The 25,046-nt window shown below is 36.3% G+C and overlaps 1 protein-coding gene and 2 long non-coding RNA genes across 4 annotated transcripts; 2 read left to right on the forward strand and 1 right to left on the reverse strand.

The window, feature by feature from the left end:
* LOC146478937 (TNF receptor-associated factor 6-like) lies at window positions 1-24,845 on the forward strand. 2 transcript variants are annotated; one of them, XM_085111262.1, is made up of 9 exons: window positions 1-122; window positions 4,448-4,635; window positions 4,752-4,818; window positions 19,662-19,766; window positions 21,234-21,398; window positions 22,386-22,460; window positions 23,868-23,948; window positions 24,065-24,337; window positions 24,452-24,845. In XM_085111262.1, exons 2-9 carry the CDS (start codon window positions 4,484-4,486, stop codon window positions 24,518-24,520), a joined length of 987 nt encoding a protein of 328 aa, XP_084967388.1. In that variant the 5' UTR covers window positions 1-122; window positions 4,448-4,483; the 3' UTR covers window positions 24,521-24,845. The 2 variants fall into 2 exon arrangements, with proteins under 2 accessions (XP_084967388.1, XP_084967387.1); XM_085111261.1 differs by having other exon boundaries at window positions 24,065-24,845.
* LOC146478938 (uncharacterized) lies at window positions 6,415-7,841 on the reverse strand. The gene is made up of 2 exons (XR_014864996.1): window positions 7,080-7,841; window positions 6,415-6,622 (listed from the first exon to the last, which is right to left on the reverse strand). It is a non-coding gene; the product is annotated as an uncharacterized LOC146478938 (long non-coding RNA).
* On the forward strand, window positions 8,132-9,574 carry LOC146478939 (uncharacterized). Its single transcript, XR_014864989.1, has 2 exons — window positions 8,132-8,547; window positions 8,697-9,574. It is a non-coding gene; the product is annotated as an uncharacterized LOC146478939 (long non-coding RNA).
* Window positions 24,846-25,046: the final 201 nt, after the last annotated feature.

Consider the following 25,046-nt stretch of genomic DNA (forward strand, 5'->3'; position numbering starts at 1 on the left):
GAAAACTCTTAAATGACTTCAGACTATAGTATTCTGCTACCGTCTATATATCTGCCTAACTATAGCTCTTAACAAAGCAAATTCCTCTACTTGTCTTGTTCAAGGCACTACGCAGTGTAAAGGTAAGCTCAGGTTTTATTTTTACGTTGTTAAATGAATGTTATCATGCATGGTATCAAGTCGTAACCAATCTTGTTAGGTTTGGCATTCATTTTGTTTTTCGAATTTCGAATATTGTGGTTCCTTCGTTACATGCAATGGTCAGTTTGGCTTCGCTGACGTCTTTATGTCAGTTCGCTAACGCTTAGGTCGTTTTGCTAACATCCTAGGTCGGTTCGAAAAATTGTCATTTCGATTTGTGATTTAATATACCCGGCATAGTAAATCGAACCCAATCGAACTAAATTTCAATCGAACTCAATCCGTGGGCTGAGTTCGATTGAGTTCGGCAATCGAACAAAATCGAACTCACCGAAAAGAAAAAAAATCAATCGAACCAAATCGAACGTTCGATTTTCGAATTCGTGATTTGTGTAAAACAGGAAAACATTTAAAATCCCTAACCATCTTGGAAACTCGAGTTCCTTCAGTCCGGAGTGTAGGGCACGTGTTTTTCGTAAACGAAGAAATTGCGCAGAAATGGCTTCAGATGCCCTGTGGATTGTAAGCTTCAAATGCGCAGTAAAAAGGCTACCAGGAATGCTGCTTTGACGTCAAGGATGGCGAAGGTTTTAGTAATTTGCTTGTATTTTTGCATAAAAGTAACCCTTCGATTTGTCATTCAGCAATTGTAGGTTAGCTAAATCAAAGGCTTCTGTGAGCCAACTCGTGAATGCAGATGACACATAGTAAAATTTAGATGGCTACGGAAACTTCCTTGAAAGCTAAAAGAAATTATATCTTTGCCCGATTATGTAACGAAAAATAACCATTCTTGTACTATAATTATGATTGTCTTATTATTCTGTACAGATTGAATAAGCCGATTATTCTGATGCGACGATTAAAAAAAATCACGTGTTTTTTTATTGAAAGTTCATAGAGGCACGCCACGTGCAGCTACGTCATGGAAATTCGTGTCCGATAGTCCGGGGCTACTGGATTTTGCGATCGGGCCAGTGGATTCTCACCATCACTTGCCCGATGGGCAAGTGAAGTTTTTTTGGGAATTAAAATTACAAAATTACTGTAGGGCATACTTTTTTTAACTTCTAGGTAGATTTCTGTTTTTTAAGCCGATCTCACAAAAGGAAATCTGTTTAACAAAGTATCGCATTACATTTCATGCCCGACATAAATGCGTGAAATTTTTCCTTTGGAGTTCAGTCCACGCAATCCTCAAGTAAAATAATGACATATGACAAGCTCTTGCTAAATAAGAATTATTTATCAACCGTGTATTTTTGCTTTCCCATAAATTACCAGTTGTAAATTGCGAAAATGAAAAATTTTTTCCCTTTGAAACCTCTATGAAAGCTGACAACATCTTAAAGTGTTCATTTCACCAGAAATTTGCGTAATTTTGTTTACGACGTCACTGATGCGTGACATGGCACTTTCCGCTATCTCACGCATTCTTTCTGACTAAAGCGATTCAGTTAGTTCAATCGCGAAGGGAGTATGGGTTAAAAAATTGGTGAGGCCTACAATAAATAAGGCCACCAGTGCTAAAGGTAAAAGCTCCAAAAAGCGTCTTGTTTATTCAAAGTCCATGCCAACAATTACTTTTAAATTAAATTATTTTTAATTCAATTATTTCTAAATTAAATTATTTTTAATTCTTAAAAGACACCGATTTTTGGGGATAAAAACGAAAAAACCTGTAACTTTGCTCAGATTCAACGAAAAATCTCCATTCTTGTACTAAAATGATTGTCAAATTATTCCCTACAGAATGAATGAGAGAATTCTGATGCATCCTGAAAAAAATTTTCACATTTTTTTTTTTCACTAATTGAGTTTACGACCCCGGACTTTCTGAAAAACTGGAAAAACTTGTAACTTTGCTCAGATTGAACGAAAAATCTCCATTCTTGCAGTAAATGATCGTCAAATTATTCTCTACATATTGAATAAGAATTTCCTGATGCACCGTGAACAAAAAATGTTCGCGTGTTTTTTCCACTAATTGAATTTAAAACTCATTCACTGCGCATGCTCGAAAGTTAACGACAGAACCGAACGACCAACCAACCAAGTCAACAGCCAGCTATCGCTATAACTCGTTCATTGGGCTACGCGCCTTCACGAGTTAAAAAGGAAAGGGTAGGACAATTTCGGAATACGCCCGCGGGAATAATGATAGCTTTGTTCTGTTCTGTTCTGTTTTCTTAACTGCCGTGGACAGTTTATAAATGGGGTTTCTGTTATTGAATAAATTGTAACAAAGCACGAGAAAAACCTGCTTTGATGGGCTTGCTTTGTATAGGTTTATCAGAGCCAATCAAACTCAATCAATTAACTTGTGTTCCCGAACTCAATTGAACACAATCAGATGGATTTAGGTCGATTGAGTTCGATTTGTTTGATTAAATTTGACTTGTTCGGAAATCGAACTCACTGAAAGTCTGGTGTTCGATTTCATTCGATTGCCGAACTCAATCGAACTCAATCCACGGATTGAGTTCGATTTTTGAACGTTCGATTTACTATCCCGGGAATATTAACCAGTGTTAATCCTACCATGCCGAAGTCATGCCGACAGACCTTTAAACTCACCTTGTTATCCAGCCTGGATGATCTTGTCTTTAAAGAGTGCCAGCGGCCACCCTTGAAATTCCTGCAGTTACAATGATCCTTGCAGGCTCCTGACCACCTACATGTATGCAGACTATAAGACATTTTCCTGTGTATACCTGAATTAGCTCAAGCAACTAACAGTATCTGTAGGTTTAGTTAAAGACTTTAAGGTGTTTGTCCACTGCTTGCTTTTTTTTTCTCCTAATATACTCCTTTCCCTTAATTGTAATAATTTATAGGACAGTTTTATTTATTAATAATAGTTTTTTGCTATTAATGTGCCTATTTATTATTTCATACTCTCTGAGATTCTTGTTTCAGTATGACTAGTGCCCAAGATCATTGTGAGGTGTGGGTAGCTTGTGGCTGGGTTGTCAATGTGGCAGTGCCTGTGATGGGGGTGGTCTCCCATTGTGGGTCTGGGGTTGCAGTTTTAGTGTTGTGTTTGTCTTCTCCTTGGGCATCAGTACCTCCACTTACGACAATTGTTGTTAATGGCTCGTGGTGTTATGAGATATTAATAATCCCTTGTAGAGACATTAATACTTGGGTATAATTTATGTATAAATTTGATTGATTTTCATAAAATTTGCCAAACGATTCCAGGGGTAATGACAAAATAAATGGTGTTAGGAAAGTTTGAAATTCAAAATAATGTTTAGCAAATGACCAATAATTGGTCAATTATTGTGCACAATTATTGTGCAACACTTTTGGATAGGTTTTTGCTATAATTTCCAACTTTGAACTCAGAAATCTTGATGATCAAAATATGAAAAAGCCTGACATTGTTTTGTTGATTGATCATGATGTTTTGTAATAATTATAACACTGTGCAGATGTTTTGCTCTTCTCATGGGGTTCAATAAATTAAATCGAACAGGCCTTGGTCATTTGGGAGTTTACGGGCTCCTAGTATGTCATAATGTTAAATAATGATTGCTAAAATTCTATTTTTGTCAGAAACTGCAGCTGTCCATTGATATGTATTTAGGCAAAGTTTTCTCAAAACTGGGACATAAGTCAGTATAAGAATACAATTTTTTTCGAGAAGAACGTGCCCACAAAAGTAGGAAGTCTAGGGTTTGGTCTAATTGAAAACCATCATAATGAAGGAATGGTAGGAAGGTGCTAATCAACTGCAATCAGTACAATATGCAATAATAGAACATGCACAGTATAATACTCTCTTTGGGAAAGACTTCAGAAAGACTGGGACAAGGGGAATTGAAATGCTGGAAAACTGGAGTTAGACGTGCCTTCATTTTTGAGGTCACTTTGAACTTGGAGATTTCAGCCTGAATTTTTAAGTTTCAAATTGAGAATAGTTGGAACAAGTGCTTAGGTGACAGTGGCTCTTAATATTAACACAGATTAATCAACTACTAGGCAGCTTGCAAAGCAGCAACATGTAGAGCACTGGTGCACTGGTACTGTACAGTACTTCAGTCTAATGTGCAACTGTTGATAGGCTGTTAATGTACTGTAAACTGTCCACTTGATGACTGTTGATTAATATTTAGGTGGGCTGTCTGTTGGATATTTGTCAGCCATCTGTCTGTCACTCAGCCAACTGACAGACTTGGGGGAGCTGTCGTTCAATTTTTCCAATTAACCAGTAGGGAAAATGTGTTTCTTATAATTATTTTACATGTAACTGTTAAACTAGCCCACCTTTATTCATGTTTTTTGTTTTGTTTGGTTTTAGGATATAAGAGAAGACACATCACTTCAAGTTAATTTTATGACAATGCCTGGATATAGGATTTGTTATTCTGACTTGGATGCAGTTCATTGTAATTATATCTGCCCATCTTGTGGCTTTTTGTTGAGAGATGCAGTACAGACAGCCTGTGGAGACTTGTACTGTCAAAGTTGTCTAATCAATGTACTAAGGTATGGTAGTTTGCTCAGAATCATTTTATTCAATGGTGTTTACAGTTTAAAATATTATGTTAAATAACATGGATGTTCATAATGTTAATATTGTATTAATATTTTCACAATTTCAGCCAGCAAAATCCGTTGTGCCTAGGGTGTGGAGCATCTTTGGATCAGGCTCAAAATGATCCATACCAGGTAATTAGATACTGCTGATCACTTCTCTAATGTTTGATTAAGGCAGCAAACAATGTACAGTACGAGACTCGGATGTACATGTATTGTTATACAGTAAACACCTGCATAAAAGAAAGTGGATTTAATCCACTTTTGAAAATCTTTTGAGGATCTTTAAAGATCCTCAAAGATCTTCATGAAGATCTTCGAGGATCCTTATGAAGATCTTTAAGGATCCTTAAACAATCTTGCAAAGATCTTTAAGGATCCTCAAAAATCCTTGCCAAGATCCTTAAGGATCCTCAACTTTCTTGCCAAGATCCTTGAAGATCTTGGCCAAGATCTTTGAGGATCCTCAAAGATCCTTAAGGATCCTTGCAGATCTTGCCAAGATCTTGTCAAGATCTTTAAGGATCCTTTGCAGATCTTGCCAGGATCTTTGAGGATCTGCAAAGATCCTTTGCAGAACTTGCCAAGATCTTTGAGGATCTTCAATTATGTCGCCAAAGATCTTAAAAGGATTTTCAAGGATCCTTTGCAGACCTTTTCAAGATCTTTGAGGATCTTCAATAACCTTGCCAAAGATCTTCAAGGATCCTACAGGATCCTTTGCAGCTCTTGCCAAGATCTTTGAAGATCTTCAATAATCTTGCAAAAGATCTTCAAAGATCTTGAATGAACCTTTTCAAGATCTTGTACTACTTTGAACTTTCCAAAATCACAAAAACATTTGTGACTGAAATTTCCGGTGAGTCTCAGAATAAGCTGTTGAGAATGTACATGTAGTATGTAGATGAAAAAGAACATCAGCATGTCATAAAAGGGATAATTTTATTGAACAATCCCTAACTTATTTTAGTTAAGATTCAGGAATTTATTTGTATATAAATGTAGGTCTACAATGCTAAATCAATACAAAATAACTTGTGTAAATAAAATCAGAAATAGAAACATAACTTTTAATATGTATATGTATTGTAAAAGAATAATATTTAGCAGATGGATATTTTACCTCAACCATGATGGACAAAATTTTGACTACAACATGAAGCCTGGGTGATCACGATCCTAATGTTAATGTACAAGAAACTGTAATAATTTTTATTCTAAAATTTGGTTTGACAATTGCCAGTGAAAACGTTTGTACAAGAAAACATAATAACAGAAAAACAATAACTTATAGCAAGCTCTGATTATGTACAAAAGTTCTAATGACAAGGCTACACAGTGCAACAAATTTCAACAGATGTTGTTCACAACATTAGTGCAAGTCAAAATCCCTCTCTAAATTATCAGTCTTTAACAAAACTTAAAAGTTACTGCCTTGTCTGCACAACTTTAACACATTTATAGTGGCTCAGAAAAATTGTAGTTTTTCCCTCGTGATGACCCACAAAATGTGGAATAACTATATTCTAGATAATGAATAATGTAACAAAACAGTGCAATCACAACATCAGCAAATGTTGTGCTACTATAAAAATTTGATAGGCATAATAATTGTGCAAGCACAGTGCTAAAAGACAAAAAAGTACCAATTTGCTTGTAATTTACATGACCAAAACAATGTGACCCTCTAATTTTCTATTAAACTATCAAACATCAAGAATTCAAGGCTCAAAGTTACAAAATTTTTTATTTTTTCATTGTTCCTGAGTAGTATATATAGTAGTAGAAGTCACAATTCATAACCATACTAAATCAGTTAAAAATAGGCTCCCCTGCTTACAAGTGACTTAGCTTATTGAGCAGGATTTGGTGACTTCACACACTCTGAAGCTGCAGTCTTGGGTATCGGCCTTGACAACAACATTGAGTTGAAGATCTACAGCAAAAAGAGAAAAAATCATGCACTTTAGTCAGTTCTTCTGTGTGATTACAGTGTTCACATTCGTTTTTAACTGATGGTGCTATTTTATTGTACATGTGGGCATTATAATACTCCACCAAATGACCTTCAACTTCAATCAAATCACAGGCAAATTAAAGTAATGTTATACTCGATCGAATAAGTCACCACACAAATAAAGCTTGCAATTGATTCTCAGTACAACTACAATCATCTGATTGTTCATTTCAACTAGCGCTACAACTACAAACGTACCCCATAAAACCGTTTCTAAATGTTTTATTTTAAAAATAAATAGGAAATGGCTACCTCGACAACCGAGATCAGATGAATTTGTAGCTAAATTCACAGAAGCACATGCATTCATTTGGTTGAATTGTGCATCACATTTTCAAGCCAGTCTTTTATCAAAATCATTGATATTAAAGCCTACCTGTTTCTAAAAAGTAGTTGTCCACGATTTGTTGCTTAAAGCCATCATTTTCTAGCTTAAAAGAAGAAAAAACCGAGGAAATGTGCCTTGTTTTCTTGAGTCCTGCGAAAATCCAAAAGAAACGGTCTTTCTGCGAGCCTGCAGTGTATAGCTACTGACCAAATTTGGCTTTGCTCGTGCCCAGTCTTCCAAGTCTGATGGAAATCCAAGATGGCTGCCGCTCTTGGCCCGGTGGTTTCCTTGTTTCCTTTATAAAAGAAGTATTGTGCAAGAAAGCGACAGGGTAATCATTTGATGAAGACTGTGAGCAAACTTTTAGCTATTGGAAATCACTCTTTATTTATAAGAATGAATTACTGAGTCTGAGTATCACTAAGACACTATCATGCTGCATGACAAGCACTGATCAGACAATCAGCTGAGTAAACTTATTTATTTGTCTATTGAATTATATCCTTTGGTGGGAAGCCATATAAAGCAGGAATCTTGGTGCAACATATCACAAATTTAAATTGCCAAAACGAAATTCCATATTCCACGTACCCGTTTCTCTGAGACATCCAAGCAATAGTTCCAAGCAAAAAACCAGCAGTATTGATGACATTGCATTATTGCAACTTTCAGAGTTTTAGTCAACAGTCTGTACTTTCCAACACCTTTAAGGTATAATTATTTACTCTGGAAGCTCAAACTCAGTAGAAACAGAAATTTTGATTCTTAATTATAAAAGTGACAAATGTATTTGTTACTAAAGCGGGCAGATCTGTGTGACTTTCTTCCGAACAAACTATTTTAACTCTATATCTTCATCAAGAAACCACAAACGCTCAAATTTGCTGCCTCCACCTGCCCTTTCATCCCACAAGCGTAGGAGCAATAACCGTTTTATAATTCCGGTGTGCAAGACCAATCATTAAAAGAACTCTTTTATTATTAGTCATTAGTAGTAGTATGCATTCTTCTTTATTATATGTTACCTGTAATTATTAACTTTTTTCTATATTTTGTATATATATTTATGTTTTTCAGTTTCATACAATTTAATTATTCCCTGGTGAAAATCTTTTTAAGATCCTTGAGGATCTTTAAAGATCTTTAAAGATCCACATGAGGATCTTTTGTGGATCTTTTGGAGGATCTTTAAGGATCTTGATTCATGTCCTCAAAGATCTTGCAGGATCTTGTAAGAACCTTGAAGTCCCTGCAAAGATCCTTCAGGTCCCTGCAAAGATCCTTGAGGATCCTGCAAGATCTTTGCAGATTATGCAAGATCCTCGCTGGATCTTAACAGGATCCGGTAGGAACTTAGCAGGAACCTTTAGGATCCTCACAGGGCCCTGCAAAGATCCTTCAGGATCCTGTTTAGATCCTGCAAGATCCAGCAAGGATCTTGCTTAATCTGCAAAGATCCTGCAGGATCCTCAAGGATCTTTGCAGGGACCTGAAGGATCTTTGCAGGGACTTCAAGGTTCTTACAAGATCCTGCAGGATCCTGTAGGAGGAACCTTAAGGATCCTCACAGGACCCTGCCAAGATCCTTAAGGTTCTTGTAAGGATCTTTATAAAAATCTGCAAAGATCCTCAAGGATCTTAACGGATCTTTGCAGGGACTTCAAGGTTCTTACAAGATCCTGCAAGATCTTTGAGGATATCAAATCAAGATCCTTAAAGATCCTCAAAAAGATCCACAAAAGATCCTTAAGTAGATCTTTAAAGATCCTTAAGGATCTTAATGGATCTTTGCAGGGACCTGAAGGATCTTTCTGGGAACTGAAGGATCTTAACAGGGTATTAGCAGGATTCTTCATGGTCCTTGTACTGTAGGATCCTTAAAGGGACCTGATGGATCCTTACAGGGTCCTGCTAAGATCCTTCAGGTTCAGGTTCTCTTAGGATCATGAAAAAACCTAAAAAGATCCTGAAGGATCTTAAAGGTTCTTTGCAGGGACCTTATGGATCTTGACAGGGGCTTTGCAGGATTCTTCATGGTCCTTGTAGGAGCCTTGCTGGGACCTGATGGATTGTTATAGGGTTCTGCTATTAAAGATCCTTCAGGTTCTTGCAAGGATAGTAAAAAATTTGCAAAGATCCTGAAGGATGTTTAAGGATTTTTGCAAGGAAGGGACGTGAAGGATCTTCTCAAGGCTTCTGCACAAATTCTCAAGGATCGTAACTACTCAGAGATTTTCTGAAAAATGGTAGAAAGATCCTTTTGTGCATCTCTCAGTCAATACTCTTAATTTTCATGCACAAAATAAGTATCCTATTTAACAAGCAGTAAATTTTATGCCAAATGTATTTTATTTCTCAGATTATTCTCATCTTTTTACAAATAGATCTTTGATGTTTTACACTTGTAAAAATCTCATGGTTTACAATCATCAATCCCTTACCATGAAACACAACAGTTAATGCAAAATGTAAAAATCTAAAAGAAAGGGTAAAAATGTCTCATAAAGCAAACTTGTTCTTTTTCTTCTTATTTCTTCCTTTTGTGTGAGTCCTTTGTTGTCATGAAAATGAGGCCACTTACATGCAGAAAGACATGAAAAAAATTATTACGAATAAAGGATGAGAAATACAGACAGCATTAATTATTTTTCTTTCAAGCTGTAGCACAACATTGTTATGACTTGAAAGTTGAAAGACATTGTTATACCTACATGTATTGCAACCGATGTTGCAAGCAGCAGAAACGTGCTGTACAAAGTTGAACTAATGTCTACTTCAATGTACAATGCTATCACAACTTGCAACAGGGTGGTAACATCCACAACAACACTTTTACATGGTTGGATGACAAGTTAAAAGAAAATGTTGCCTACAGTGCCTAGTACAATGTCAGCTATCAAAATAATACCCTTCAATAAATTTGTAACAGTTATGCATTTATGTTACATTGAAAATTAAAAGAAATCATTCACTCTAATGAATATGAATTTTGACAAAATTGAAAATACGGTAAAAACCCACGTATAAGAACCTAGTGATTTAAGAACCTACAGGCTGAAATTGGGCATTTTAATACCTAAATATATAAGAACCTATTTAGCCAGTGGCTTAAATAGGCTTAAAATAAACATAAAACAGGGATAATTTAATGGGAAAAAAAAAAGGGAAAATGGTACAAAAATACCTTTAAAACAGGTTTAAAATAGGGCATTAAATGTATGTCATGCAGGTTAAAATAGGGTTAAAATAGCACTCTGCTGGTTTATAGATCCAGAAATAAAATAGCTATAAAATACATTTAGGTTGAAAATAGATGATGGTTTAAATCCTTGTTCTAAGCCTAGAATTATCATAGTTCATGTGTTTTAATTAGTTGTAGCATTTGCCACTGCAAATGATTTCATGGTCAATACTTCATATATTCCTGCACCTAACTATATCTGGATGGTTAATTACATGCATTGCACACAATATAAATTTGTCATTCACAGACCGTATTCCACAGCCAGAGCTACAAAAAAGTAACAGCGAAAAACAATTTCACAGTAAACTTCTCAGGAAAGAAACATTCAGAAAATGGCTTTGTCTTGAATTATGTAAAGGTTCAGGGGAAGTGCTAAATAAAAAAAGAAAAATGATTGGATATTTCGTAAAAAAAAAAAAAAAGATTGATTGTACCCTTGCTGTTTTCAACTTCATGTACATGTATATGATATCAAGTAATGACCAATACTCCATTATGCAAGTTACAAAAGTTCATTTGGTAATAATTATTGTTTCTCAGTAGGAGTAGCAGAAGTCACGATTTGCAACAAAATCAAATCAGTTAAAATAGAGTCCAACGGTCATAAGTGACTTAGCTTATTGAGCAGGATTTGCTGACTTGACTCTGAAGCTGCACGATTGAGTATCAGCCTTGACAACATTATTGAGCTGAAAATCTGCAGTAAGACAGAAAAAAGTGCATTTAAGTCAGTTCTTCTGAGTGACCAGTGGTCACTCAGTGATCACTGTGACAGTGATCTGGGCAGTGCCAAGTATACGCTTTTAGACACATGTTTCAGTGAGCTTCTCATCTGTAACAATCTTGTTGATTTCTGAGCAAAACAAGGGTATCCGACCTTTAACTCATGGTGCTACAGAAAATATAAGCTTATACACTCCATGAAGTTGATCATGAACTCTAGATCTTCATGCAACGTCAATCAAACCAAGATCAATATGTCTTCAGCTTATACCAAGACATGATAACAACCTGGCTACAAATTACTCTGGAAAAACGTTTGCAAAGGCTTTACATGTATAACAAAAATAAATAGGGAATGTTTACCTTAACAATCTCGAATTTGCAGTTAAGCTCAAATAAGATTCAAGAAGCACATGAATTCGAAATTCCCATATATAGACGATCTATAAAATCACACATTTTCATGCAGTCTTTTTCATCAAAATTATTGATTTCAAAGCTTACCTCTTGCTAAAAGTAGTTATCCACATTTTTTTGCTTGAACTAAACATTTTGAAGCTTCACAGAGGTAAAAATCCACGGGAAATGTCTCCTGTTTTCTTGAATATTCCGCCTGAATCGAAAATGAAACGGTTTTTTCCGCGAGCCTGCAGTGGCATATCTGCTGACCAAAATGGCCTTGTTCGTGCCCAGTCTACCCAGTCTGAATGAAATCCAAGATGGCTGCCAGTGTTGCTGTGACCCCATGTTTTCTTGCTCATTTTAAAAGCTAGCACTGTGCATGAAAGTTGTATGAATTATGATTGAAAGCCTTGTTGTTCTTTTTGGCATCAAATGGAGTCGAGATCCATCGAAGAAGGTCTGAATATAATATTGTTTTCACAAATGCATTTCAGTGACATGTACTTGTAAGTCAAGTTTAATATAAGCTTCATTTTTTTTATTAAAGCTTTTCCTGGAAAGCAGGCCAGTTACAAATACTAATATCAGTTGCTCATCTTGGTTTTATGTGTTTATTTGCCCAATTAAAATAACAAAAATTCAGCTCAATCTTGTGGTATAGAAAATAAGTACATCCTTGCTCTTTCTTCTAAACCATTTGTTATTATTTCATACATAAGCTTAAAGTTTATAAGTTTATTGCAAAGAAGTACCCGGTATATGTAATTGTTAGATTGAGCAAAAAAGTGTACATGCAATAAGTATACATCATGCATTTGTCTTTTTTATCTGGCTCAACATTGACGGTGTATACATCAACAATGATGAATACAAATAGTAACTTCACCTTAGATTAGGAAGCTGAAGTTTCCCTTGGTGTATACAAAATATGTACATACAACATGTGATACAGGCAATCTAACTGGCCATTGCCTATCCTATTTGTAGAAAAAATATAAATAAAACAGTGTGTTACTATGTTATTGAGCAATAGTGATATAAGATTACAGGCTGTTTTACAGGCTATTTTTCAGTTTGTTATGATAAAATAGTAATAAAATAGAACACCTTGTTCTATCTTGCTTTATAATAGGCTTAAAATTAAAAATAAAACACAAATAAAATAGATTCTCTATTTTTTTCCTATCAGGTAAAATAGGAATAAAATATAACTCATGCATGGATATGGCTAACATCAGTTGTTACCTGGAAATTCCACAGTATTGGCCCATTGCAGCTCCAAAAATCACAAAAATTAATATTGAATCGACTGATCACAATCTAATGTTGTAAAGTTTCGTCCTTTAGCTTCTTGTGTTGTCAAAGTCGAAGAAAGAGATTTTCAGTCATTGCTTGTCTTCACATTTTGTGAAAATATTTGTAGACCCAGGAAATCTTGTTTTGTTGAGATTTTATGTGGCTGATCACTTTCTTTGCAAGAAAAAAATATTTAGTTCTGTTGCCTTTGAGGTGAGGTTTATAACTGCATTGCCATGTGACGGTGTATGGTTTATGCATGATTGAAAGGTGATTTCATCCACGACTGCAAAATTGGTACAATTAGCCTGTTTGGTTCCAAAGCAACCCCAATTATTTTTTAGTGAATTGTTTATTCTATATTTTGGTCAATCACAAGACCATGATTTTCAAAGTTCTCTCTAACAAACTGATAAGATTCTCATTACAAGTTTGTCTAAAGATCCTTGTAAGATCATTATAATAATTATAGCCTTAAGGATCCTGACAAAAATCATTGAAAGGATCCTCAAAAATCTTTCTAAGACTCCTCTTTGTCTCCTTGAAAGGATCTTCTTTAAATCCTTCTAAGATTCTCATCAGATCCATGATGACTGTTAAGGATTTTGGGAAAGTTCTTTGAAAGAGATAAAATAGGATCCCTTTAAGATCCTTGTAAGATCCTCATCAAACCTTCGAAGATTCCTAAGGATCCTGACAAAGATTTTTCAAGGATCCCTGATAGGATCCTTTGAAGATCATTGTAAGATCCTCATCAGATCCTTGAGGATCCTTAAGGATCCTGACAAAAATCTTTTATAGGATCCTCTAAAGATCTTTTAAAGAACCTCTTAAGACCCTTGAGGATCCTGAAAAAGATCTTTGAAAGATCCTTAACCTTGTAAGATCCTCATCAGATCTTTGGGGATCCTGAAGGATCCTGACAAAGATCTTTTATAGGATCCTCTAAAGATCTTTTTAAGAACCTCATAAGTCCCTTGAGGATCCTAAAGGATCCTGACAAAGATCTTTGGAAGATCCTTGAACAGTTCTTACCAAGAACCTTGTAAGATCCTCATCATATCCTTGAGGATCCTTAAGGATCCTGACAAAGATCTTTTATAGGATCCTTCTAAGATCTTTTTAAGAACCTTGTAAGACCCTTCAGGATCCTTAAGGATCCTGACAAAGATCTTTGGAAGATCCTTGAACAGTTCTTACCAAGAACCTTGTAAGATCTTCATCATATCCTTGAGGATCCTTAAGGATCCTGACAAAGATCTTTTATAGGATCCTTCTAAGATCTTTTTAAGAACCTTGTAAGACCCTTGAGGATCCTTAAGGATCCTAATAAAGATCTTTGGAGGATCCTTGGACAGTTCTTTACAAGACCCTTGTAAGATCCTCATCATATCCTTGAGGATCCTTAAGGATCCTGACAAAGATTTTTGAAAGGATCCTTTTAAGGATCTTTTTCAAGATCCTGTAGGATCCTAATGAAATCTCTGAGGATCCTGCAGGATCTTTTAGAAGATCTTTGAAAGGATCCTCATCAGGATCTTCAAGAGATCTTTATAGGATCCTCAAGAAATCCTCTAGGATCTGTGAGGATCTTTAAAGGATCCTTGTCTTCAAGGATCTTTAGAAGACCTTTGCAGATCTTTGCAGATCTTGGAGGATCCTTGAAGATCTTTGAAGATCCTCCAAAGATTTTCACCAGGGTTTGTACACGCAATTCAGTCTTTGGACTGCGAAGTGTATTTGAATAAACAGTCTTATTGATTAATAAAATAAATTACCAAATGCCTACACTGTAATTGCAAGTGTAATGGCCTTTTATTTTCCATCACCTTTTTTTTCTATTTATCATAGGGGTCTTGCAAACATCCTCATTAAATCCTTGAAGCTCATGAAGGATCCTGGCAAAGGTCTTTGCAAGATCCTTACTATCAAGGATCCTTTTAAGATCCGTCCAAGATAATTCAGCTTAATTTAAAAATCCTTTAGGAGCCCTAAGGATCCTGACAAAGATCTTTGCAAGATCTTCGAAGGATCCTTATTAAATTGTTGAAGATTTTGGCAAAGATCTCTTGCAAGATCTTTGAAAGGATCTTTTAAAGATTCTTCAAAGATCCTCATTAAATCCTTGAGGATCCTGGCAAAGATCTTTGCAAGATCTTTAAAAGGATCTTTCTAAGATTCTTTAAAGATCCTCATTAAATCCTTGAGGATCCTGGCAAAGATCTTTGCAAGATCTTTAAAAGGATCTTGTAAGATTCTTCAAAGATCCTCATTAAATCCTTGAGGATCCTGGCAAAGATCTTTGCAAGATCTTTAAAAGGATCTTGTAAGATTCTTCAAAGATCCTCATTAAATCCTTGAGGATCCTGAAGGATCCTTGCAAAGATCTTTGCAAGATCTTTAAAAGGATCTTTGTAAGATTCTTCAAAGATCCTCATCAAATCTTTGAGGATCTTGAAGGATCCTTGCAAAGATCTTTGCAGGAATCTTTGCAAGGATCTTACAAAGATCCTTGCAAGATCCTTACCAATTCCTGGAGGATCTTTGCAGATAGTAATTAACAAGATCTTGCATATGCAGGATCTTTGAAGATCTTTGGAGGATCTTCAAAGATCCTATAAGGATCCTTTGAGGATCTTTATCTTTAAAGATCTTTGGCAGGTCTTTGAAGATCTTTAAAGATCCTTGAAGATCCTGTGAGGTTTTTCACCAGGGTAAGAACCTCCAGACTGAAATTTATCATTTTACACTTGTTATATACAGTGCATTATAGAACCTTACAATAAAATTATATATGAAGACTTATTGACAGGCTTACCTTGAAAAAAGTATATAAGGTTCTTAAATGTGGGTGTTTACTGTAGTTTGGTTGGTTTGATGCTGGCTGGCCATTTTGTTCCAAATTCTGTCTGTTCCATCCTTCAATCAGTTAGGTGGTGAACAATAATATTGTTTGATGGGATGGTTCACAGGATCAGTTAAATGTACAACACGTCATGTACAAAATTACTGTTCACTAGTCTCTGCCGGTAATGCAGGTCAAATTTAGTTGCAACTCCTGTTTGCAGTTGGCCCAAGGAAGTAAACGTTTAATATGACCTGTAAGTTTGTTTTAGAAATCAATTGTAATACTGCATTATTGTTCAACTACATGTACATGTACAGTATGGTTAACTGTCAACTACTGGGTTAACATCATGATTTGGAGGATAATTTTGCACGATAGTGACTGAAAAGAGCTAAATGTGCTTAACTATCACATGTTTGTTTTTTGGTTTTGACAACATTTTTCTTCATGGCTAATATAAATTATGGCTCTGCAGTTTTTGCTTGTGTATTTGATATCTTGTTTCCTGAGTTTTGCCACATGTTTTTATAAACGTTACCCCAATTTTATCCTACATGTACAACTGTATGTCTCCATGTGCCAAAGCATGTGATTTACAAGGCTGTGAGACATGCATTAATTATCATGGTGGTTTTATTAAATACAGTAAAAAAGCTCAAAGTTCAAAGAGATCGTGCTCTGCACCAGAGGTTTTTTCTTGCGGCTTTGCCGCTTGTGGCATTTGCCTTCAAACAACAGCAATGACAGCCTTCATTTAGCCGATCCCCATGTCAGCAAGTCCTTGTGGTGTGCAAGAAGAAACCTCAGGTACCCAGGGTAGGGGAGCAGGATTACTCTGTATAGCAACGGTTCAATTATAAAGAAAAAGAAATAAAAAAAAGCAAAAATATTTTAATTTTGAACTGTATAGAAATTATGTAATTGTAAAAAAATGATTTAATTTATATAACATCCCATTATCACATGATTATGAGTAAGAATATTATAGCTGCTTTTAGTTATACACTGGATCTTAGCATCTGAGGTTTTCAAATAAAGGCAGTCATATACATGCAAGCACATATGCATCTTCATTATTGGGGCAAAAAGTACTCCAAAGAAAGCATACCCACATGTACCTTTGGTTACTTTTTTCTATTCACTTTCCTTGCTACATGTACAATCATTACACCCTTCTTAAAAATTAATATCCTTAGTTTGTAGTTTAACCCTGACTGACATAATTTTTGATAATCTGCCAAATTATTATTTTTTTCTTTTATTATAATCCCATGCTGACACAGAGTATTTCATCTTTTTTAAGCCTACCGGTTGTTTTATGAAAAGGGTAATGCTTCATGTAATTGTTTCATTAATGTCGCAGTTCCTATTACCATAAAGTTAACTAGAGATCTCAACAGACAAATAATAACAACGTGATGTTTGACGTAAAGGGGGAACACCGCTCCGCGATCGGCGTGACAGACGACTCCCATAGCGTGACCATAAAGCCTTACTTATCTCCCTAGCGCTATTAAACTGTATTAATGACCAGCGCTGGATCGGACAAGTTGTAGGCAGGTCCAAAACTAAAACAATCTAATAGCCTAACTCTCCACGGCACTACGAACTGAAACCTCCGGCCAGCATAGTGCAAAGAGTATTGGCATTTTTTAAAACCAGCTCAAGCCTAATATTCCGCAGCGCTACGAGCCGACTCCGCCGGCATGCGCTGGATAAAAGCATATAACGAGCTTCAAGGTTATAGAGCTAAAAATAGCCTAAAAACACAAAGCTTGGGGAAGTCGCTGCGAGACTTTAATAACCGAACGCGAACCTGAGAGGTGAACCCAAATTTATTGGAAAAAACAACAACCAAACCTCCAAAGGGAGGGAAGGGTGGGAATTACAAAATAGAGACACTAAAGGTAGACCTTACAGTAGGTAATACAGCAAGCGAGTGATACTCGGACTTTTACTAGACCTTTTATAGTTAGACATATGTCTAGGACTAAGCCAATGGCAAGTAAAGTACTATCGAATACAAGAGATTCACGTAGCGCTGAACGAGACATGAATAGAGGTATTTATACCTTTTAGCCATACAAAACGAAGGATATAAATGTAACAGACGGTATTGCAACATGCTAGAAGAATAGGTATTGTACAAGGAGAGTAAAAGTACATCCATGACCAAATTGCATTACGTAATGCTAACCCCAGTAAAAATAAAGGCGTGATCACGGGTGTGATCACAGGGTGTGATCACGCCGTGATCACGCGTAAAAACTTTTTACGCGTGATCACAGAAAAACCAGAATCACGCCTGAATGGCTGCTGACCGTGATCACTCCCTTAAAATCACGGTGGCGTGATCACGCACTTTTTCAATAGAGGAATGAATTTCGAATTGAACCGCTTTGATAATAAGCAAATTATCTAGTATAGTTGACAAGCGTAACAATTTATTTTAGTACAGTGCGCGTGCCTTAACACCGGGCTTTAAACATTATAAACACAGCAGTCTGCAGTAAAAAGTTGTTTTGCAGCACGTAAGTTTATTTATTTTTGTGTACAGAATAAAAATGAACACCACACGGGGCAGTCTGTTTCGATCTGTTGCGCAGTGGAACAAGCTAAAATAGTATACATTTTGACAAGTTGAGAACTACAAACAGGTTTATTAAACGTGAACTAATATTTTTCATCATGGTTTCGAAGAATACTAAACGGGAATCACTTAAATTCTAAAATCATCGTTATTATATTTATATGTGATCGTGTTGCTCACCTCGATAATCGGAACGTTCTTCGATATTGACTTTCCCGTCTATAAACGTGGACTAACATTGACAACTTGCAAGAATCATTTCGTTTTACAGCAGACCAAAGAAGTCCTCAGAGTTCTCGATCAGAGTACATTTATCGCGACGAACTCCAAACATCCAAGCGGCAATACACAGTCGGAGACAATCCGAAGGAACAGTCTGTTGTTTAGAAAACGGCCGGGTGCAGATCTTCGCTTCAGTAAAGCAAACATTAAACTGTTTCCCAAAGTGATAAGAGAAGATACTTCGCATTGAAAACGTTCCCGCTCTTGGGAACGCTCTTGTAAGTCAAATTACCAACGGTCAAGTTTATTTTCAGGACAATTTTTGTAACGCGATCAGGAGGAGGTAATTCGAAACAGGTTAATGACATTTGGCCAATAAGATTAAACACGCATATGTCTCAAGAGACCTTGTAGATAAAATTCCGGCACGCACGTGTCACGGAATTCGGAGGCGCTATTTTTCTCGAAATCGTATCTAATGGAAATATTTTTCAGTGCTTCGTCGGGAACATGCAAAAAAGCAGCCTTGAGTTTTCGCCTTGGATCAAGTAAGTGAAATGAATCAAGCATAGAAGGCAACATATGCTACAACAACTATCAGGTTTGAATTTGCATTTGATCGTCCAAATGTAAATATTCATTTTTAGTCGTTTAAAAAGCTGCTATAAAATGTTGTACAGGACTGATGAACGGAGAAAAAAACGCGTGAAACCATGAAACCTGTGAGTTAAAGATTGAACGACACGCAGTAAAGAAAGATTTAATTGTCCCGAGTTTTAAGCGCGGTAAGTCACGGTGCCCGCTATAACTGATTATTGAACCACATCTTTAATTTACTAGAATAAAAGATTTTTTCACTCCATTAGTGTTACAGATATTTTGGACCATTTGAATGAGATTTATATGCGGTTTGGCTGTTTTTGTTGTTCAATTTTACTCTAATGAATAATGTTTGGACAGTTAAGCCATCACCGATCATACGTGATCACGCCATCACTGTAGAAAATCACGGTCACTGGAGTGATCACACCGTGATCACGGGTGTGATCACTCCAATCACGCCTTGTGAAGGCGTGATCACGGTGAAAGGAGTGATCACGCCCGTGATCACGGGCGTGATCTGTGATCACGCTGTGATCACAAAATATTTTTACTGGGGAACTGTTGACACAGTAACAACTGAGCTCAAGAGCGTCACGCTCCATTAACTGCGTTTTACAATTATGTTGTAAAACTTTATGTATGTTTGACCTGGGACAATTATTAATTGATCTTTTTGTTGAAAAAAATTTGTCTGTGTTGCAGATGTTTGCTGACAACTATGTCCGAAGAGAGATTTTAGATTTGGACACATCATGTTTAAACAAAGATAGTGGCTGTGTCTGGCAGGGTAAAGTCAGGGAAGTAGATGTAAGTGACATATAATTTGATGTAAAACTTTAATGCAGCAATTACACTGCATGTATTTACCTGTACAAGTAATGAAATCCATTTTCAAACCTGTATTCAAGGATTTTTGCATGTGACATACAGTTACAGAGACAGAGGAACCTCGATTTAACGAACCTCTATTTAACGAAGTCCTTGATAAAAGGAACAATATTCAATGTCCTGGTCAAAGTTACAGTAAAATATATGGAATAGTAACGAATTCTTCGATATAACGAACATAATCCGGAAGCCCAAACGTGAAATCTACCTCAATATAACAAATTACAATGTCAACACGCGACAGAAGATAAACGCTGAACAGATCAACACTCTGAAAGTGTCATTTTTTTGTAAACAAAAGCTGTGCGTCTGCTCAAAAGTGAAAATAATTACTACTGAAAGCTACCTGTGACGCTTAATGAATTGCATCTCAAAACGTGGCAATTCTGGGTGACGAAAATTGCATTGAATTGCGTGACAGAAGTCACCTGTGTTGAAAATCAATCATTAACTATGACCTCGATATAACGAATATTTTAGTCGTTTCCCCTCGAGTTAATGAACCCTCGATTTAACAAACAAATTTGGCTGGTCCCCAGCGACTTCATTAAATTGAGGTTCCACTGTACTGTAGAACGTCCCCTTTCAACTACCCTCTTGTAAGCGACCACGTTTCCAAAATACCAAAATTTTGCCAGTCAAATCACTATAGTTGGAGCCTCTTACAAGTAAGGGATCACCTCTCATAGGCGACTGTGACCACTTTTAGGGTAAACGACCACCTACGTGTACATTGTAGGCTTGACATACTGTATTTGGGGTGGTCACTGATGGGAGGTTTGACTGTAATAACATGTTAACAATAAATACATGTATGTGACATGTAAATGTTACATGATGTTGACACAGGTAAGTTTAAAAGGCTAGGAATCAATGAAGAATTTTTAGGGGTTTAAAGGTTCAGGTCTCTTCACATCCCTTAGAAAGTTTACCATTATTTTAATTTGCCAGGTCAGGAGGCTAGGGTTTTTTTTTATCTGAGATCCCTCTCTTATCTGGAATCAATCAATCAACCAACCAATCAATCAATCAATCAATCAATCAATCAATCAATCAATCAATCAATCAATCAATCAATCAGTCAGTCAGTCAGTCAGTCAGTCCCTAATGATCCCTCAGTTACATACTGTGATTACAATTGTACCAATCAACCAGTCACAGTGTGGATTAATTAAGGCAGACTGCTAAAAAATCAGGGAATAAATTTAACAAAAAAACAAACAACACTGATCATGAGCAGCAACAACCAAATGAAATAAAGATCAGTGCAGCTTGCATTCCAGCTGCCCTGTAGTTGTATTCTAGAGATTTGTTGGTGCTGACTGGATTTAGTTAATTATGTATGTTTTAAAATTTCACTAGATTATTTCAATTAATATTTTTAAGGGCCATCATGACAGCTGTGAATACAAACCCCTGTGCTGCGATAATGATGGCTGTACCATTATTGTACCAAGATGCCAGTTGGCACTGCATAAACAACAGGAATGTGCCCATCGCCTCGTAGTGTGTCAATACTGCAGTTCTCCGGAGACATTTGGAGGTTTACAAGTAATTGATTATCAATGATTCATAAAGTAAAGTGTATTAACATTTCTTTGACCTCATGATGTGGCACTTGAGATTATAATGAATCATGAGGTTTTGACTACTTACAGTGTACAGTAATTACTGCTAGTCTTCATTAGACAATAAAGCTGACTGGTTTAATACAAAATAAATTATTAATCATTATTTGTATCATGGTGGTTGTCTTTGACCGGTGCATTTGGATCCTCCTAATATTCAGGTGAGATGAGAAATTTTACCCTGAGGCAGACTGTAGTCTTACTGAACAAATCTGTTGTGTTTTTGATGACTTAAAAATATTATAATTGGTTCAGGCTCTTTTAAAGCTTCTTGATTTGTTCAATGGTGAGCTGCAGAGAAACAGTGTCTCAGTCAAATAGTGATGACCAAAATGCACAAATTACAGCCGATCATTGTAGCACAAATACATGGTGTCACATGATCAGCAGGCTCTTTGGCTGATGAAGCCTTGCAGTCTAAGCAGTAATTTAATGCTATGCTTATGCAAGCTAGCCTACTAATGTAACTGAATTAAGAAGCCTTTTGCCTGGAAGGAATTTTCACTGTATCCATGCATATGCGTCAGGTTGACCATGGTAGCATGTTTTTTCATTGCCATTGTATGTTTGACCATGGTTGACAGTGTTGTGACCATGGTGGCTGACCATGGTGTGTGATCACCTGAATGAGTAAGTGAGTGGGTGAGAAATGGAGCAATGTTTTGTTGACTTGTATGTATTCAGGTCCAATCAAAACGACAACAACAAACACATACAATCATGTTACTAAGGCAGGCAAGCTCACCACAAAAAGTCATGCAATACTAAAACATCATGATGTGAATTCTCCAGGGTCTTTTCTGGTGAGGGTACCCTTTTACCTGACTGCTTTCTTTTGGCAAACTTTAATCATTTAGCCTTTTTAGGCATTATTGTTGTAATGACATTTAATTTCCTCACTCGTTTTTAGGATCATCATGAAATTTGCCCCAATGTTCCTATTACCTGTGTGAATTGTGGTAGGGAGAACATACCACGTAACCAGGTTGGTTAAAATAAATTATATTATAATTATAATAAATTGTGCTCTTGGCTTTAGGAAGGACTCATGTCAAATTGCTTATTCATCATTGTAGATAGTGAAGTCAATAATTATTTTGTGCAACGTTAGACGCATTAAGAAGTATTTATCAAGAAATAGCTTGCTCACGTTGGTGCACGCATTCATCATGAGCAGGTTAGATTACTGTAATGCTTTACAGTATGGCCTTCCCAAAGAGCAAATAGCTAAGTTACAACGCGTGCAAAAATGCTGCCGCCAGATTAATTATGGATATCGGGAAGCATTCCCACATCACCCCACTACTCTACGAATTACACCGGCTACCAGTACTAGCGTGCATACATTTTAAGATTCTATTATTAGCTTTCAAAGCCATTCATGGCCTCACACCTGCATACATTAGCAATCTTCTAGTTATGAAATGAAAGTCCTTGTATAATCTTAGATCCAACTCAGGCATTTTATTAAAGCAACCTAGGGGTAAGATGCTGGCAACCTTGGGTGAGCGTGCATTTCAGGCGGCTGCACCGCATCTGTGGAACAAGCTCCCATTACAATTACGAACTATTAGATCTATAGAAACTTTTAAGAATTCTATTAAGACTTTTCTTTTAAAGAAATCATTTCAGTAGTGGTTCAATTCTATATAACCAACCAGAATTGTATTGTAAATCATTATACTTGTATTGATTGACATTTTAATATCAGTAATTAGAATTAGAGATGTAAGTTGTTATTTAAGTATTTTTGATTGTAAAGCGCTATTTGATCTGTGTTTGTAAATAGCGCTCTATTATTATTATTATTATTATTATTATTATTATTATTATTATTATTATTATTATTATTATTATTATTATTATTATTATTATTATGTCTGTTGTTGGCCTTAGTTGATGATGAGACTTTATATGTAATATGGGTGAACATTATTATCATGACTACAGTACTCGGAACAAAGTTAACCTGAGACTACCCTGTTTGACAAGGAGCTGGGGAAAGCAGGGAGAAAATTACTCAGCAATTAATGACTGGAACAATTCATATTTAGACACAAGAAATGCAAATAGCATGATTTTTAAACGCAAATTTTAAAATCAATTTTAGTTCATTTTTCTCTGATGTTGTTGACGCGGTCCTGGGTACTACAGTCACTGTATACAATAGTCCTATTTTTTTGTTTATAGTCAGCATGCCAGATTACTCCTACAATGCACTAACTACAGTCGCAAGAAACAGCATACAGTGTATGTAAAAGCTTGCGATTAGATCTTGATGTGGACATACAATAATTTTGCACAGTGAGAATGTTCAATGCAGTACAACAGAATTGCCATACTGTGTTTCACATGTAAATCATGTCTGTCCGTTCTGTTTGTTTCTTTTCAGCTGGCTCGCCACAGAGACGTAGTTGATGGTGATTGCACCCACAGCAACGGTCCATTTACATCTTGTGGATGTACACGTGATGTAAGTTTGGTTGCCTCATTCTCAAACTTTCATCTTTGCATCTAGACTTGTTAAAGGTTTCAGTCAAATATCACGCATTAAAACATGTCATGTTTATCTTGCCCTAAAACAAATAGGAATTGATGAGTCGTGAAGCCTTGAGCAGGCGTCTGACTGAAGGCTTTGTTTCACATCTTCCGGGGCGCCGGTTGGAGGAAGTTGTCAATCAAAATCACCATCAAGCTCCCCCTGCAGAGGGAAGTGTAAGACAGGACCTGCGCAGAGTTGAAGCTGAAACCGAAGCTCACAACTGGGCCTTATCAACACATTATAGGCAGCTGGGAGAGCTTGAAGGTCAAGTAAGGACCTTGGTAAACACCTCAGCGGGTCTAGCAGCTGGACTTCACCAAGTAAGTGCCACTGACACAGCACGTGTGCAGGAGATGTTAGCATTGAGAAACCGTGTTGAGCAATTAGAAGCGACGGTTGCACAACAAGGCGTAAATATCACTGTTCTTGTTCAGTTCATAGGTACCATCTTGCGTCATCCCCACCACTCCACGGTAGGTGGGAGTGGGGGTGGGGCGGACTGAATAATTTTATGAGGTTAGTACCTCATCCATGATCCTACATGTACGTAATGGTTAGAGACCTTAATCACGTACAGAAAGGTATGTGTGTGTTAAAGAATTTCATAACTTCTAGTGTCTAAAGGTACAGTATGTCAAATTACATGTAATAGTAATCATTATTACTATTAATAATATATTATAATAATTATAATCCTTATTACCTATTTGGATAAGTTGGAGTGTGATTATGTGTTTGTGTATTCATAATGCGTTGCTGTATTTAACTGTATATTGTTTTCCAGCATTATTTTTTTTGTTTTGTTATTTAATTTTTGTTGTATTAGTGCTTACGAGGAAGCTAATGTCTTTGACCTGTTGTTTCTCGGCTTGTGAAGTTATGGCTGACTTATTACGTATGATACAGGTAATAATTTTTTTGTGCGACCGAAAAATCACTCACACGGGCAAAAATGATCTATGTAGCCATTAACGCGATGGAATAGATCTTTGGCGGCTCCAAAATCAGGATTGAAATGTCGAGAAGTGT

The sequence above is a fragment of the Pavona decussata genome, unplaced genomic scaffold (genome assembly GCF_977016875.1).
Source record: "Pavona decussata unplaced genomic scaffold, jaPavDecu1.1 SCAFFOLD_61, whole genome shotgun sequence".
Lineage (NCBI taxonomy): Eukaryota > Metazoa > Cnidaria > Anthozoa > Scleractinia > Agariciidae > Pavona > Pavona decussata.

Coding starts and splice junctions, on each gene's coding strand:
- LOC146478937 (XM_085111261.1), top strand. CDS start 4,484: ATGACAATGCCTGGATATAGGATTTGTTATTCTGACTTGGATGCAGTT. Junction 4,636..4,751: donor TGTCTAATCAATGTACTAAG/GTATGGTAGTTT, acceptor TCACAATTTCAG/CCAGCAAAATCCGTTGTGCC. Junction 23,949..24,064: donor CTTGTGGATGTACACGTGAT/GTAAGTTTGGTT, acceptor TAAAACAAATAG/GAATTGATGAGTCGTGAAGC.